General features: G+C 35.9%; 3 protein-coding genes across 11 annotated transcripts; 2 read left to right on the top strand and 1 right to left on the bottom strand.

The window, feature by feature from the left end:
* Positions 426–1,930, top strand: LOC18791290 (ubiquitin-conjugating enzyme E2-17 kDa). 2 transcript variants are annotated; one of them, XM_020555600.1, is made up of 3 exons: positions 426–560; positions 788–1,010; positions 1,651–1,930. In XM_020555600.1, exons 1-3 carry the CDS (start codon positions 535–537, stop codon positions 1,882–1,884), a joined length of 483 nt encoding a protein of 160 aa, XP_020411189.1. In that variant the 5' UTR covers positions 426–534; the 3' UTR covers positions 1,885–1,930. The 2 variants fall into 2 exon arrangements, with proteins under 2 accessions (XP_020411189.1, XP_007226369.2); XM_007226307.2 differs by lacking the exon at positions 426–560 and having other exon boundaries at positions 573–1,010.
* LOC18790243 (cysteine proteinase inhibitor) lies at positions 1,916–5,692 on the bottom strand. 7 transcript variants are annotated; one of them, XM_020555597.1, is made up of 4 exons: positions 5,274–5,655; positions 4,628–4,835; positions 3,834–3,885; positions 1,916–2,075 (listed from the first exon to the last, which is right to left on the bottom strand). In XM_020555597.1, exons 1-4 carry the CDS (start codon positions 5,589–5,591, stop codon positions 2,060–2,062), a joined length of 594 nt encoding a protein of 197 aa, XP_020411186.1. In that variant the 5' UTR covers positions 5,592–5,655; the 3' UTR covers positions 1,916–2,059. The 7 variants fall into 7 exon arrangements, 6 of the variants coding, with proteins under 6 accessions (XP_020411186.1, XP_020411187.1, XP_007224885.2 ...); XM_020555598.1 differs by lacking the exon at positions 3,834–3,885 and adding an exon at positions 2,559–2,592 and having other exon boundaries at positions 1,917–2,075; XR_002269866.1 differs by lacking the exon at positions 1,916–2,075 and adding an exon at positions 5,055–5,137 and having other exon boundaries at positions 2,179–3,885; positions 5,274–5,658.
* On the top strand, positions 7,766–14,634 carry LOC18793687 (high mobility group B protein 15). Of its 2 annotated transcripts, XM_020554833.1 has the most exons (7): positions 7,766–8,311; positions 9,550–9,803; positions 11,339–11,417; positions 12,017–12,179; positions 12,263–12,385; positions 13,097–13,509; positions 13,601–14,634. In XM_020554833.1, the coding sequence occupies exons 2-7, from the start codon at positions 9,634–9,636 to the stop codon at positions 13,838–13,840; spliced, it is 1,188 nt and encodes a 395-aa protein (XP_020410422.1). In that variant the 5' UTR covers positions 7,766–8,311; positions 9,550–9,633; the 3' UTR covers positions 13,841–14,634. The 2 variants fall into 2 exon arrangements, with proteins under 2 accessions (XP_020410422.1, XP_020410421.1); XM_020554832.1 differs by lacking the exon at positions 7,766–8,311 and having other exon boundaries at positions 9,253–9,803.

The raw sequence follows: 14,803 nt of genomic DNA, 5'->3' as shown, positions 1-14,803 counted from the left end.
GACTATTGACTCCAACTATTGCCTCTATTGCTCTTGCTCTCAGCGAAATTGTAAGTTGTCTTTCATTTTCATTTTTTCTTTTTTCCAGTTGCGATTGGGAATTACTTATAATCTCCTTTCTTGATAAGATAAATACCATTAGATCAAGAGTTAGTTGATATTAGCTAGTAACTCATAAAAGAGTGACCATCCTTCAACCTGACATGTTCTATTAACTGGCAAAAAACTGGGTCAATGTTCTTCCTTTGGTAAACAAAGAGCGAAACTGCGCAAGAATTTCCCTCACGCCATTTTTGTCAGTCACTTTTCCATTTAGACAAGATTTTTCTTGAATTTGACGCGGTTGAAGTCAAGCTCCAAGAAAAGACTAACTCTTTTCCAGGAACATGGAAAAATCAAAATCATAAGATAAATAAAGCCACATATAGGAGGTTCCCAAGCACAAATTAACTTATTATCCATCGAAGCTTTGCTGGCCATAAATTAACTGTTGAGATTCTCATTATCTTGCTTTGTTGATCAAACTTCTGCTGCATGCACACAGAGAGCATGCCAGATAGGTAGTTTCTCTTCTCCTTTTTTTTTTTTTTTTGATCAACTCAACTTCTCCTCTTATGGTTTGCATTTTTGTTTTTGGGTTACATTGGGGTCCAACGGGGTTCGAACGGGGTGTCATGGGGAAGGGGGAAGCTACCGCCAGTGTGGTGGGAACCATTGGCGTTTGCATATTTTATTTGCTATGATGCTTGATCAAACTAACAAAAATATAAATTGTCATGAAGGACAGAAAAGTTGCAGAGCACTGGATTTACAAAAGGGAGGGGTTCAGAAAAGCAGACTTCCCAACACACTGCAGTTATGGACCAGTAATTGAAGATGAGCCCTTCAAATGGCAAGGTGTGATCATGGGGCCTTCATATTCTCCTTATGAAGGAGGTGTCTTTTTTCTCTCCATTGATTTACCACAAGACTATCCTACCAAACCTCCCACCATCAAATTTTTAACCAAGGTAATGTATCTACTGTATACACATACATCTTGTCTATTATAATTTTGCAATCGGATGACGATATGCATGTGATTGAGGTGAAAACATGTGTTAAGAGTAATGGAAAAGGCGGATTAAACGACAAGCATCACTCTAAAGATCAATGACAAAGACTGCATTCTGAGTCAAGTCAACAGAAGTCTAGGTGTTTTAGGGGTTTAGGCAATCATTATGTTTCTATACCTTTGGATGAATAGTCTTGATTAGAACGCGTTACGACATGAGGAGAAATGTTCATGTTCATGTTCTCGAGTCGGGTTTTGAATCTGGATTACGAATTTAGGTAAGAATCAACTTGTTTAATTGTCTAGATTCAAAGTAGGACAAGATTAATATCTTATATATGATGCTAGAGTGTGGAAATAGAACATTTCCATTCCAGTTCTATAAACTAAAACTAGTTGCAACTCGCATTAGATGTTCTGAAAATTTTCATCCCAAATCTTTCTTGTCATTCTGCATGGAATATTATACCTGCTCATATAATTCACTTGCATAACTTTCATGTCGCCGTTATAAGCTTCAATAATGAAATTCTTGTAGCCTTTGTCCTTTTTCCAACAATTCATTTACAGATGTGCCATATGTTGGTGTTATGCAGGTATATCATCCAAACATTGGTGAGGATGGGACAATTTACATAGACATTTTGGAAGAAGATGAATGGAACCCAGTCCAGACCATTGAGAGCCTGCTGCTCTCCATATGCTCACTTCTTGATGATCCAAATCCAATGGACCCTCTCAATCCATGCTGCCTTCTCTTCCGAACAGACAAACAGAAAGCCATTGAAATAGCAAGGGACTGGACTAGGAAGTATGCAATGTCAGATTAACTTCAAATTAATTTTGAATGGCATCCCTTGCCTTTATTGACATGCATATAAACATTGTTCCTTTCCTTCTATAACTTTAGCTCTTTATATTGACTGGTTGAGCTCTCATTTGACGTTTTAGATTTCAGATATTTCAAGCAGCAAGATAATCCAAAAACAAAGATCCAGGCCACACTCAACAGAAAATCACCCTGCATAGATGTACAAAATAAATCATTAACAAGCTGGTGATCATTCACCAAGTGAGATGAACATATGGTCCATCTTCTATCTTCTCTTCCCTTAATAAATAGATAGAAAAGGGAAAATAAACATTACTGGAGATTATATCATTAACAGATCCAAAATTCACTATTCACTATACATTGTTCAAGGTTGAAAAGGTGAATTTCAAAGGTTTGAAGGAATATTTTTTTTCGTCGAAGGTTAGGGGGAATATTTGTTCCGACCAAAAACAAGTACTATTTGTGGCATTGGACACTTATCCAAGCATGTGCGGCTCACCGTACAAAGTAGTAGGCCTCACATAACTGTAAGTGAATGACTGATGCAATGTGCCGGGCGTATCCAAATTTGGAAGTTAGATAGGTAGGCTTTGTACATTCAGTTTAGGGAACGATCTCGCTGTACATTATTCATATAAAACATAACAGCTTCATGCAATTTCAAATCACCTGTGTAAAACAAATAAGACATCCAAAACAGTCCCTGTGAAACCGAAACCAAATTACATAAAGAAAAACATATATAAGCCAGCAAGTGAAAAACTTCGAAATTGGGGCATAAATACCAAAGAATTCAATTGCCTATTGCATGACCAACACTCTCAACTTGTAATACAGATTATAAGTCAAAGACGGCAATTACTCTGCATCACTAAGCTTTTCAACTTGTACTGTCAGGTTAATGTCTCTTTGCTTCTCAGGGTATGCACGAAAATCTGTCCTCTGGAGGTACATAGACAATGCTACTCATCAAATGTACTTTTGAGGCATTCAGAGAATGAAACTCTTTCACTACCGTAATTAACTACAAACTATACAACAATGTAAAAAAATTTCAGCTGTTCCATTTTTCTTATTCAGTCACACATCTGTCAGAGAAGGCATCCGCGAACAGCCAATATCCATTAACAGATGTGTTGATACTTTCAAGTATGAAGTTCGCCACTTCCAATGACTGGCTCAAACAAGTAATTAGACAATAAACAAAGAAAAATACTACAGAGACCCAATTATCTAACCACGTGATGTGGCAGTTCATATGTACTTAGTACGTCGCTACTAAGTCCAATTGTTAATTAACACATCAACTGCCCGAGCATTTGATCAATTGATGTGGATAAAAATTCTGACCCCTCTAGCATTACTCATAGACATGTCATCTATAAAATCCTTTATACAAGTATTTACAAATGGATGCATGTAATACGTTTATACCTCAAGGGTGATACTAGTAACATTTAATGCTGCCACTAAAATAACCTACAGAATAATTATTCAAATATTCATTGCTGCCACTATAATAACTGTTCTATGTTTCACATCCACAGAAATGCTGTGAAAATACATACAAGCGGGATAAATAACACTATTCCTTTACGAAGACACTACTAAAGCTATCTACACTGAGAACTACAAAAGCCAGAGAAAAGTACAGCTCAAGAATGACAAAAGCATAAACGTCGATTTAAAACTTAACAAACAATGGATAGGATTTTCTAGACTAGAGGCAACATCAACCACTATTAAGCTGTTTTAGAATATCAAGTTTCCAAATAGAACCTGGCATGACTCAGGGATTTACTTTAAGGTTGTTGTAGTCCTATGTATTATATGGTTTGAGTGGCTAAAGTGATTGTGCAGGTAGTATGATTGATAAACTGACTGGATAGTTTTAATAAAGGAAAACAAATTGGCTTGCAAGTGACGACTTTTAAACAAGTTTACCTATATGAAGACACGAGAAGAGGGTCATGGTTGTTGGTTGTTCCATGGATCCCTACATTGCATTAGTAAGCAGAAGTTTAAAAAATTGAAGCTGTAAAAATCCTAGATCAGATAAACTTTCAAGGGGCAGCATGGTAGTAACTAAAGGATGTCAAGTTTTTCTCCTACCCAAGATGTAGAATTACATAAGTCTCTCTATGGGTGGTTAAACTATAAATCAGTAGTGTCATAAATGTTCAGTATCTAAGTTCCCCTCTACAACTTCGGAATAAGCAAAGACTAGCGGAAAAGCATGTCAGCTCTTATGCTTAGGGTGATCTTACATGCTAGCTATGTTGACTAGGCCTGTGTGATGCCTACCATTGGGCTGATACTGTAGATTCCTAGGGCATGCAATACTTGCCTCTCTGGATGGCTAGTTCAATTGGTTGCCCTCATGAAGCAAAACATCATGTGTTCATTTCTTTTCATCTCTTCTCTCTTTACTTCAGACAGAATACCAAAGAAACATCTTGAAAATGAATGCCTTCAAAAGTTCAGCTTAAGTAAATGAAGAAGGGAAAGATGCGAGGGGGCCTTTGCATTTGTCCTGTGCACTTTAGATTTGGAGGTAAAACATTTACAGTAATTAACAATTTGGATTGGTTTCTTTCCAAACAATTTCTCAGGAAACATGCAGATGCAGTGTTTGGCAAATTGAGCAAAGCACAAGAATCCTAAATCAAGTGAAAAAAAGTCCCAAACTTGAAATATAAGGTAAAATATGTGGAAAGAAATCTTTGGACTGTACTCACCGGACTTAACACCAAGAACCGACAAGCGGTCATTAACGGGCTTCCATGCAAGCAACTCCATGAAGTTCTTTAATATTTGTAACCAAACAACTGCATGGTAAATCTTAGGCTTAGTAGCATCAACTGTCTCCAGTGTAATATGGTACAATATGCTAGAAACCATAGTGTGGCTTGCCCCCAACACCCTCACATATTGAAGATTCTTACTCTACACAAACACAAAAAAGAAACATTGACATTATAAACAAAATTAAGTAGAAGTGCCAGAAGAAAGAGAGAGAAACCAATAAGAATCTCAATAACTACATCTTTGGGGCCAAACACACATAATGTTTAAACCTACCTTAAATTAAAACCATAGAATGCTAGCAGAATAAAGGAAATGAGATTGACAAAATTAACATACACCAAAATTCACATTTAGTACCAAAGAGTAACTTTTCACTGAAACGTTTCCAACATCCCATAAAGATGCATTGGATACAATCTTCTCCACAAAAGGTACACACCCTATAAAGAAACCAAAACGGATTTCGTATAAAATTTAATTTGCCGGAGTTTATGATATTTTATGAACTGGGTTTGGAACAAAAGACAGAAAATTGGCGTAAAGATGGAGAATTTAAAACAGGAAAAGGAAAAAGACCTCTTTGAAATTGTGCTGCTCTACTGCAAACTTGGCGAGTCTGATGATCCAATCATCCTCGTGGGCACCCATGTAAATGCAAGTGCCACCACATGGGGGTGATGTTGTACAACTTTGTGAACCTGAAATTGGGTTTGCAGAAGAAAAAGAAGGAGAGCCATGGAGAAATACAAACGCTGAAGAAGAAGAAGAAGAAGAAATGGGGATCAAAGCATTGTGATTTAATAGTGCACAGAAGCCAATATAGGGCTTGAGCATGAGGTGAGTATGGTTGACAGCGGTGTGGGTTACTCCGCCGAAGAGGTAACGCAGAGACATAGAGGCAGGTAATATTGTTGTTGAAGAGAAGAAGACTGGTGAATTTCGAAAGGCAATAATGCTTTGATGAAATTCCGCCCCAAAATTTGGAGTGACGACGTTGTTGGGCTTTTCCAATACGCTTTACAAATCAACAAATAATGGGCCTGAAAAGAGGCTCTTACACCATGAAATCTAATATATCGAAATGGGCCTGAAAGCTGGCCTCCGACGTTCCACTACCTCTTGTTCTTGCTAAAGCAATGTTGTCTTACAATACAAAGTTCTGAGCATAAAAAAGATCGTGAGGTTGTGAGTGAAATGGTATACACTTCCACATTTGCAACTTCAGCTATAAAGGCATGGTTCAAAGATGCATAAAATGACATTATGACAAATCTGGCATCCAGTTCGTGCCCATCGTCCCAAGCCGTCATAGATAATATGTAATAACATTCTTTCATGTTTGGTAATCAGTTTATGTATGTGTTTAATCAAGTATTGTTCTAGTTTGTTGTTGTTCTTCAAATTTTGTATTTAAAGATATAATAAATATATGAGATTGAGATAAGACAATTTGATCCAATGATTGGTGTGATATAAAAGATAAACATTTGACAGATGAGATTAAATGTACTTTACTTGGTTCAATGGTTGATATGAGATGAAATCTTATCATGTCAAAATTTGAAATTTTTTATTTATCGAAATGTTCATAAAGAAAAATTAACTAAGAAGAAGGTAAAAAAAAACAAAAAAAACAAAACTAGAATATAATCAAATTACAACCTTAGGAGCCGTTTACTTATTAGGAATTGAGGAAATAAGGAATCAGGAAAGTAATAAATTGGTATGGGAATAATCATTCCCATTAAGTTGTTTACTAATCATATAGAATCAGCACAGGAATGGAATTGATTCCCATTGTTATTGTTTACTAATTCTCATGAATCATAACCTAAATTAATTTGATTACTAAAATACCCTACACATATAAATATATATATTTTTCACCTAAATAACTTGTAAAAAAACAAATTGAATAATATAAGATACTATATAATGAGTGATGAAAAAAATTATTATATAATAATATAAGGAATATAATAGGAAAAAAAAAAAAACAAATATGACACAGTGATAAGAAGCATAACAAGACAAGTAGAGGCTAGCAACCAAGGTGAAAATAAATTTTTTTTGCTCTTTTTAATGGTGATTAATAAACAGCCATTAAGTTTGTTTAAAACAAAAAAGGCTTCAAAGTTTGGTTTCTTCATTTTATGGGATGGAATAACATAACAAGTGTCAACAGTTTTCGTTTTATGCCCATGTTCCTCCAGATTATGGTGCTAAACTAACCAATTTCAAATAATATTTGAACGAAATAAAATAATAATATTAGATAATATTAAAGTGGCGTGAGTTTTTATTTTTCTAGAGTTAGGGTGTTTTGTAATTATCTTAAAATGGTAAGGGCATTTTTGAAAGGTAGAAAGAAAAAATGAATGAGAATCGGATCAACTAACCCTCCCTAGTTGATCTGATTCCTGATTTTGAGCGGATGTGATTACGAATTTTGAGGTGAGAATCATGTATTTTTTCATTCATAATTACAAATAAACGCAGGAAAAATCATAAATGAAAATCATTCTTTTTTTTCCCATACCCATTATTGATATGTAAACATGCAGTTCATAGTTTTCTACCTCAATGTAATGCTAAGGTAAGAGTGCATTGTTTGTGTATTCACTTTCTAAGAAGTTATAACAAACTCTACCAAGTGCCAAAAATAACCACATATATCTTCACCATTCTAAATAAATTGAAAATGTCTGAATCCTATTACCAGAAATAGTAGCATATTCAAGTGCCCTACCATTTTTGGCCACCCTAAAGAAATCAAGCAGATCCTATATTTATATTAACCACACACAATCTTAAATATCCCCTTCAACATTTAAAATCTTGAAGGTTTGGTTGGTGATGGTAATTAAAATGGGCATTAAACATGCTAAAATAAGGTGTGCATAATAAAGAGAAGAAGAAAAGAAAGGGGAGGGTGGGAAAAATTCTAAGGTGATTTAAATGCCATATTAATTACCAAAGAAGCTGCTGTTACGGCACCCATGTCTCTCACCCCCACCCCTTATTTTTGCTTTCTTTCTTTCTTATCCTTGTAATTTTTTGTTTTACTTTTACATACATAAAAAAAGAAAAGAGTTTGTGCCGTTTCAACCGGAAAGTCAATAGGGCACGTTTTGCTAATCTCACGACACCTTTCACTTTCACCCACTTTCATTATTATTTCTTTACCTTAATTCCATATTTTATTTCTTAATTAATCACATCCCATTGTTTTCCCCTTTTCTTTTTTTATACGGTTCATTGAATTAATTGCTGCATAATACCAAAACTATCCTTCAAAACATATGGCATGCATCGCAACTAGAGAGGGGATAAATTTGTCACTTGAAACAAATTTATATGTTTTATTAGGGTTTTCTTTCTTTTCTTATTGAGCATTCTGAAATTACCAACAAAAAAAAGAAGAGCATTCTGAAATTGTCACCACTCAAATAAAAGAAAATACCAAAAAAGAAAAAGAAAAAGAAGAGAAGAGTTTGAAAAAGAACAAAAATAATATCCTCCCTTTGGTTATAATACCCAAATAAGCTTTCTTCCTTAATGTCATTTCATTTTGCATGCTCAAATTCTCCCTCTCTCTCTCTCTCACACTGTTGGTAAGTTTTATTATATATATATTTACTTATTTATGTGAATGACTGGTTTATGTTATGTCTGTCATTTCTTCATCTGGGTTTTATGCAATATGCATTGTATATTCCTCAAACATATATTATTCTATTCCTCATTAATCCAAAGGATTATAAAGCATAGAAACACATAGAATACAATGGACAAATAAAATAATGAATAGTTTTGTATTCTATTGAGGGTAATTCTTAGTGTTACAATTTCTTACTTAGGCCTCCATGAAAGTGGAAGGACACAGCTCCTGATTTGAAATTTCAAAGGGTAGGGGGGTGTTCATTGGCAAAGGTGGAGTTTTGGGTCCTTGTTTCAAAAGTGCTCATTTTTGTTGACGGGCACACTGGGCACTCTCAGCCCCAAACCCAACATGGTATTGGTATTGGGTATCTTCTAAATCTTTCATTTTTCTTAAGATGAGTGTCGGAAATTTGCAGAAAGGAGATGGAAAAAGCATTGGGCATTGTAAATGCAGATACCCATTTGATGTGCAATTTTGTACTACTTATTAGATATGTGATATCTTTGGAATGTCAGGCAAGGCAATATAGGCTTATAATAGGCTTGTCAGTCTGGTTTCACAGAGAGAGAGAGAGACAGAGACAGAGACAGAGACTTTTGTATCATCTGAGTCTTTATTGCCATAGCCTAAAAGGGTTTTCTGCTTTTAGCCTCTGTGTGCTTCAAAGACCTGAGCTTTTATTCTCGATATTTTAATGGGTTCTTGCTGTTACATCCTCGGTACTCTGATGGAATTTATGGCTGTGACAGCTATGCTCCACCTTTTGCTTATTTTGGGCTTTGAATCTCTCCCTTGTTACTGGGAGTCATTTCATCGGCTCAGAGTTATCGTCAAGGCGGTCTTCATTGTTATTTCAGTTTCTCTCTGCTGCAATCTGCATGGTGGGAATTTTGAAACTTTTTGGGGTTTCTCTTTTTGTTCTTTCTTTTCAACAAATATTTATGTTTCACTTATCCTTTAAGTTTTGTCTTCTTCCTCTGTGCACTTTTTTGGCTTTTTTCTCATCTGTTCGGATTGTGTCTTTGGCAATATTCTTGATGTGTTTCATGAGTTCCTGCCTGCATTTTGCATGCAGTTAGTTTCACCTACAACTGTTGCTCATTTGTTGATTTTCAACTCTTTTTCTCATTTCAATTTTTTAAGTAAAACCTTTTTGTTTTATTCACTTGTATTTATGGTTTTATGCAGTGAAGAACAAGTAGGGAGTGGTCTGGTTAATGTTTGAACAGGAAAGGGCAGGGGAGACTTGGATGTGGTGTGACGGTTTTGGCAATGGCATCCACATCTTATGCCAGCAAGAGCCCACTGCTCATGAAAGACACATCCTCTCTCTATCTTCCATACCCAGCACCTCTTGCTAAACACGAGGAAGTTGTAGCCAATCCTAAGCTGTTCATGGCTACTTTGGAAAAGCTCCATGCTTCAATGGGAACCAAGTTCATGTAAGCTTTATCTTTTCATCCTCTACCTTCAACTTCTCATCTTTTTGCTAGTACCAATTAACCTTTAACGTTAAAAAAATTTGCTATTGAAGGCAAGAATCATGAACTAAGGATTTTGCATCCATTGTTTTGGGTCTGCATGTTTGATTTATGGTGTGTTACTCGTGCGTAGTCATCATTTCCAGTTCCATGATATGCCGATCAAGTTCTCACCTTTTCCCAAAATCTCTTTTAAGTAATTGGATTTTTCTGAGATATCTAGTTTTGGTGGGTTTTTACATATTTTTCTTTTCTGTCGAACAAAATTTTCTGTTAAATTGTGCTGAACGGAGCACAAAGACCGCACTTTTATTTAATTGGTACATGGCCCTTTTTGGGTAAGGTGATCATGCTTCCATCTTGCAAACTTGAAAAGTTAAAGAAAAGTTTTCCTAACTGCTCACTGAAAAGTAACTTTATCCAACTCCTAGATCTGGTACTTTTGTTTTTGAGGATTTTTCTTTATGTATATTTCTGTGACAATTATTTAAGTCAGTATTTTCCTTTTCATGATTCCTTGAAATAACTCAGCCTTGATGTTATTGCCAATTTGATGCCTACTTATGTGGTATAGGAATGCCGATGTGGCACACATCTACACCAATTTTGTTTTTTGTTGAGGGTTGGTTATGTAGGATTTGTTTAAATTCTAGGAAGGTGAACTTTACATAGCAGGTTTACAGATCATCAAGAACTTTATAAAGGTAGATTATCAAGAGTTTCACTTGAATTGGATGAGATCCAAATCTTCATATGAAATTCTTGAAGAGCTTGGGGTTTCTCAACGATGTTTTATGTTCCCGGTGCATATCTCATAAACCATTGGGTTAGTTGAGGGTTGATGGATCGTGTGCATGAGCACAATGTTAGGATGACTGTATGAATATGGTCCAGAATACATTTCCATCCCACTAGACACTTCAAGCTCTTTGGCAAGTTTATGATATAATGGTTAAACAGTCATTTGCTTTTTTATTGTTGGCAACCATCATATCAGTTTCAGCATTGAAAAGCGTTGGCTGCCTTTTTAGCATCTTTAAATTCCAGAGTCTACTCACTGCTCTTTCATGAAATTGACAATTTCAGACGGAATGCTTTGATGTGGTGTTGTGGAGGAGTAGATGTAGATCAGTAGTGTCCAATAGCATATCTCCCCAATATAGTTGACGACCTCCAAATTTAATTTATAATTTTAAGTCAAGGCTGACTTGCATTGGACTGGGGAGGTGTTGTTTGCATGACAAATATTAGAGCTATGTATTTGTCATGTAGATTTATAGGTACCGTCTCAATAAACTTTTTGACAAAACCACTCTTTTGTGTGTTATAATATTGCTAGGCAGGGTAGCATGCCTGCAAGGTAGAAGTAGCTTGTGCTTTTGTCGCACATTGTGGAGTACCTATTATGGGCATGTGTGTTCTCTTTTGTCCTCTATCTGTCTTATAATTCTGGAGTTTCTGTCCTGCTGTTGACGTTGTCTCTGTTGTAATTGTAGGATCCCTATTATAGGAGGAAAAGAGCTAGATTTGCATCGACTCTTTGTGGAGGTAACTTCCCGTGGGGGTATTGAGAAGGTAAGAAATTCTACATTTAAATAGTCACATCAAACCTTACATACATTACATTGAAAGTTAAAGGTTATGTGCTTATTCGAATTTGCGCGTGCTTTCCTTTTCAGTTAGTTTGCTTATAAATTAATCTTATAACTTTTGACCAAAAAAATAAATTAATCTTATAACGGTCAATGGTGTGCAAGATATTCATGCTGGATTTAAGAGTTGTGTAATAATTGCTTTTATTATATGTTTATCTGCATACATGTGTGTGTGTGTTGGCCTCTGTTTGTATCTGATTCTGATTCTGGGTATGGTATGAGTAATCAATCCGTCGAAGTGCTTCAATCCTTGTGAAAATCTTAATGTGTGTTTAGACTGTCTAAAGTTTCATGTTAGTCTGTGTTTCTCATATTTACTTACTTTTCTGATACCTGGTGGCTGCATGTGATAGTTTGAGGCTGTAGATGGAAGTTAGAACTGTGAACTTTTACATTTATGACTAGTCTTTTCTTAAAAGTTGGAAAGGGGTGCCTAATTAATTTAACAATTGTTTCTCTTGTTCTCCAAAGAGGAGTACTACATAGTTCACTGATTTTGTAGTCCAATGGAGTTTGCAGATTATTAGAGATAGAAGATGGAAGGAAGTTACCGCTGTTTTCAACTTTCCATCCACAGCTACAAATGCTTCTTTTGTGTTGCGGAAATATTATAATTCATTGCTTCTCCACTATGAACAAATTTACTATTTTAAAGCTCAAGCATGGAATCCTCTCTCTTCTGGTGTGCCCATTGAACATGTAGCTTTCATTTGAATAAGTTCTTTGGAGCAGTGCATTTTCATAACGCAACAATTTTTTTGGCAGATAATTCTCACAGCCCTTCAATGACAGCCGTTCCAGCTGCAAGGGGAGGAACTAAACGAAAAGCAGCTGAAGCTCATGCTACTATGCATCAGCCAACACAGATAAACTCAGAATTACCTGGAGGTTCCTTCATTTTCTTCTTTCAAGCTTAGTTTCTCTTTTCTTTTCTTTTTTGTGGAAAAAAATTGGGGTGGGGGGTTGTAGAGGCTTGTTTAGTACTGCATTTGAAAGTCTTGCTGATTTGGTGCTTCTCCTTATTATTTTCCCCTCCCCCTCTTATTTTTTTGAAGAAACCTTTCTTTGGAGCAATTTTTGGTTTGGAGGATTGTTTTTTATATTTTCCATTTCACATTTTGTTCTAGCAGTTAAACTGTTATGCATAAATTCAGTATGAACAAAGTCTTCAATCTACCCAGACTTATATGGCATTGAAAGAAATGATTTTGTTGCATATTCCTCTTTCTAATTTACTTAGTAGAGAATGAGCTTTGGATACTTTAAACAGGAAATCACTTCAGTTATACGGACTCTGTAGGAGAATGCTTTTGACTTACTTCAGAACTGGTAGGAAACTAGATGTGTTATGATTTTGTTTCATTTCAGTACTGCATGGAACTTTCTTCCCAATGCCACTCTTTCTGAAATTTCCGTTGAGTTTATTATATCCATTAGTTCTTTTTGCTTGTTGGGATGTTCTGAGAATGAAAACAGAACTATAATTCTTGTTGCACTTCAATTGTACTAAGACTGATTTTTGGTTGATTCACATATTTTCTTTGGGTAAATGCTAACGATGTATAACTTATAGTTCTCCTGTAACATTTCCTGTTGCAGCCAGGACAACAGCATCATCAGAAGATACTGTGACAGGGGTTATTGATGGGAAATTTGAAAATGGATATCTTGTTACCGTCATCAAAGGCTCAACGAAGCTAAGAGGTGTACTTTATCAGGCTCCAATGAACCCAGTACGTGGAGTTCCACAAGTCCCACAAAATTATAGCATGTTGGTTAACAGAAATGAGAGTGCCTCAGCTATTATTCCTGGCGTCCACCGTCGTCGCCGAAGGAAGAAATCTGAGATTAAAAGGAGGGATCCTGCTCATCCAAAACCCAACAGAAGCGGATATAACTTTTTCTTTGCAGAACAGCATGCAAGGCTGAAGCCACTTCATCCTGGGAAGGATAGAGAGATAAGTAGAATGATTGGTGAACTCTGGAATAAATTGAAGGAGTCTGAAAAATCAGTAAGGACCAATAATTTTATTATAAGAATTCAACTCATACAATATCATGTCCAAACAGTTTCAACAGGCACTGACACTTTTGCAATCTTAGGTGTATCAGGAGAAAGCCGTTAAAGATAAGGAACGATATCGAATAGAAATGGAGGATTACCGGGAGAGGTTGAAAGCCGGTCAGGTCATTAGTGATGCAGTGCCACTACAACAGCGGTTTCCTGAAGTCAATCCAAGCATGGTTGAATCCGATGCAAAGATCGAAGAAACCGAGCCGAGAGACTCCCCACAAACACCAGATGAGAGCAATGAGAGTAATTCTAGCAAAACAGATAAGTGATTCTGATGATGATATAGCTGCAAAAAGAAGGATCTGGATGTAGAGGCATCTGCAGAAGCTGGAGCTGGAGTCGGTGCCTAGCATTGTGGACATGGAGATGTTTTCTGATGAGAGTATGCATCTGAGGAAGCATGAGAATGAGGTGGTGAAAAAGAAGAAAGCTTAGGTAGTAATCTAACCTAGACAGGAAGACTCGATAGCTAATGAAGACAGCTTAAATTCTCTTTGACCAAGTAGGACTGACTGTTTATTTCTATCAAAGCAAAGCTTTTGCTTCGAGTATAGTTTTCTATATTTAACTTATAAATTTGCCTTGTATTAGCTTAAGTTAGTATGCTTTCCAAATTTCGTTACTTGTTTCATGGTAAGTGGTGCAGAAATTTGTATTTACTTTGTTCAACGGTTCAGTTATATGTTCCCATGAGTTGCCAAAGATGGTCGATTTTCATTCGAGGGTGTTTTTTTTTTCTTTAAGGAAGATGCTAAACTTGCGACCTTCACAAATCAAGATTTATATATATTTTTTTTCCAGACAAATCAAGATTTATTTATTCTGTGGATTTGTTGGAAATATTGTCGGGCTATCGGTGGACATTGGCATCCTTGCTCTCATTGAGTTCTACGGTTCTACACCACCCCCATGTTTTTTCAATGCAATGAGATAATAATGCTTAACAAATGCCAAATAGGTTGGGATATAAAAGTAGGGAGAAAAAGCAAGGATATGTAGCATTTTCCTTTTTATAATGGAATGCTTGTTGGACGAAATTTGCAGCACTCCTCTGGTAATTGGAGCCCTGTTCTTCTATTCCTATTAAATGCAATTTCTAAGATCGTCGCTAGGCTCATCAAATTAACGTTATCAAATAATGTTTACCAAATATAATGCCACAGTTTCATTTTTATTAGAACTCAGTATACTTTAAAGTTTATATTGCTCAATCCGATATCTTGCTTGCAACT

Source organism: Prunus persica, chromosome G1 (assembly GCF_000346465.2).
Source record: "Prunus persica cultivar Lovell chromosome G1, Prunus_persica_NCBIv2, whole genome shotgun sequence".
NCBI classification, from domain to species: Eukaryota; Viridiplantae; Streptophyta; class Magnoliopsida; order Rosales; family Rosaceae; genus Prunus; species Prunus persica.
This window is presented reverse-complemented; position numbering and strand designations above follow the sequence as displayed.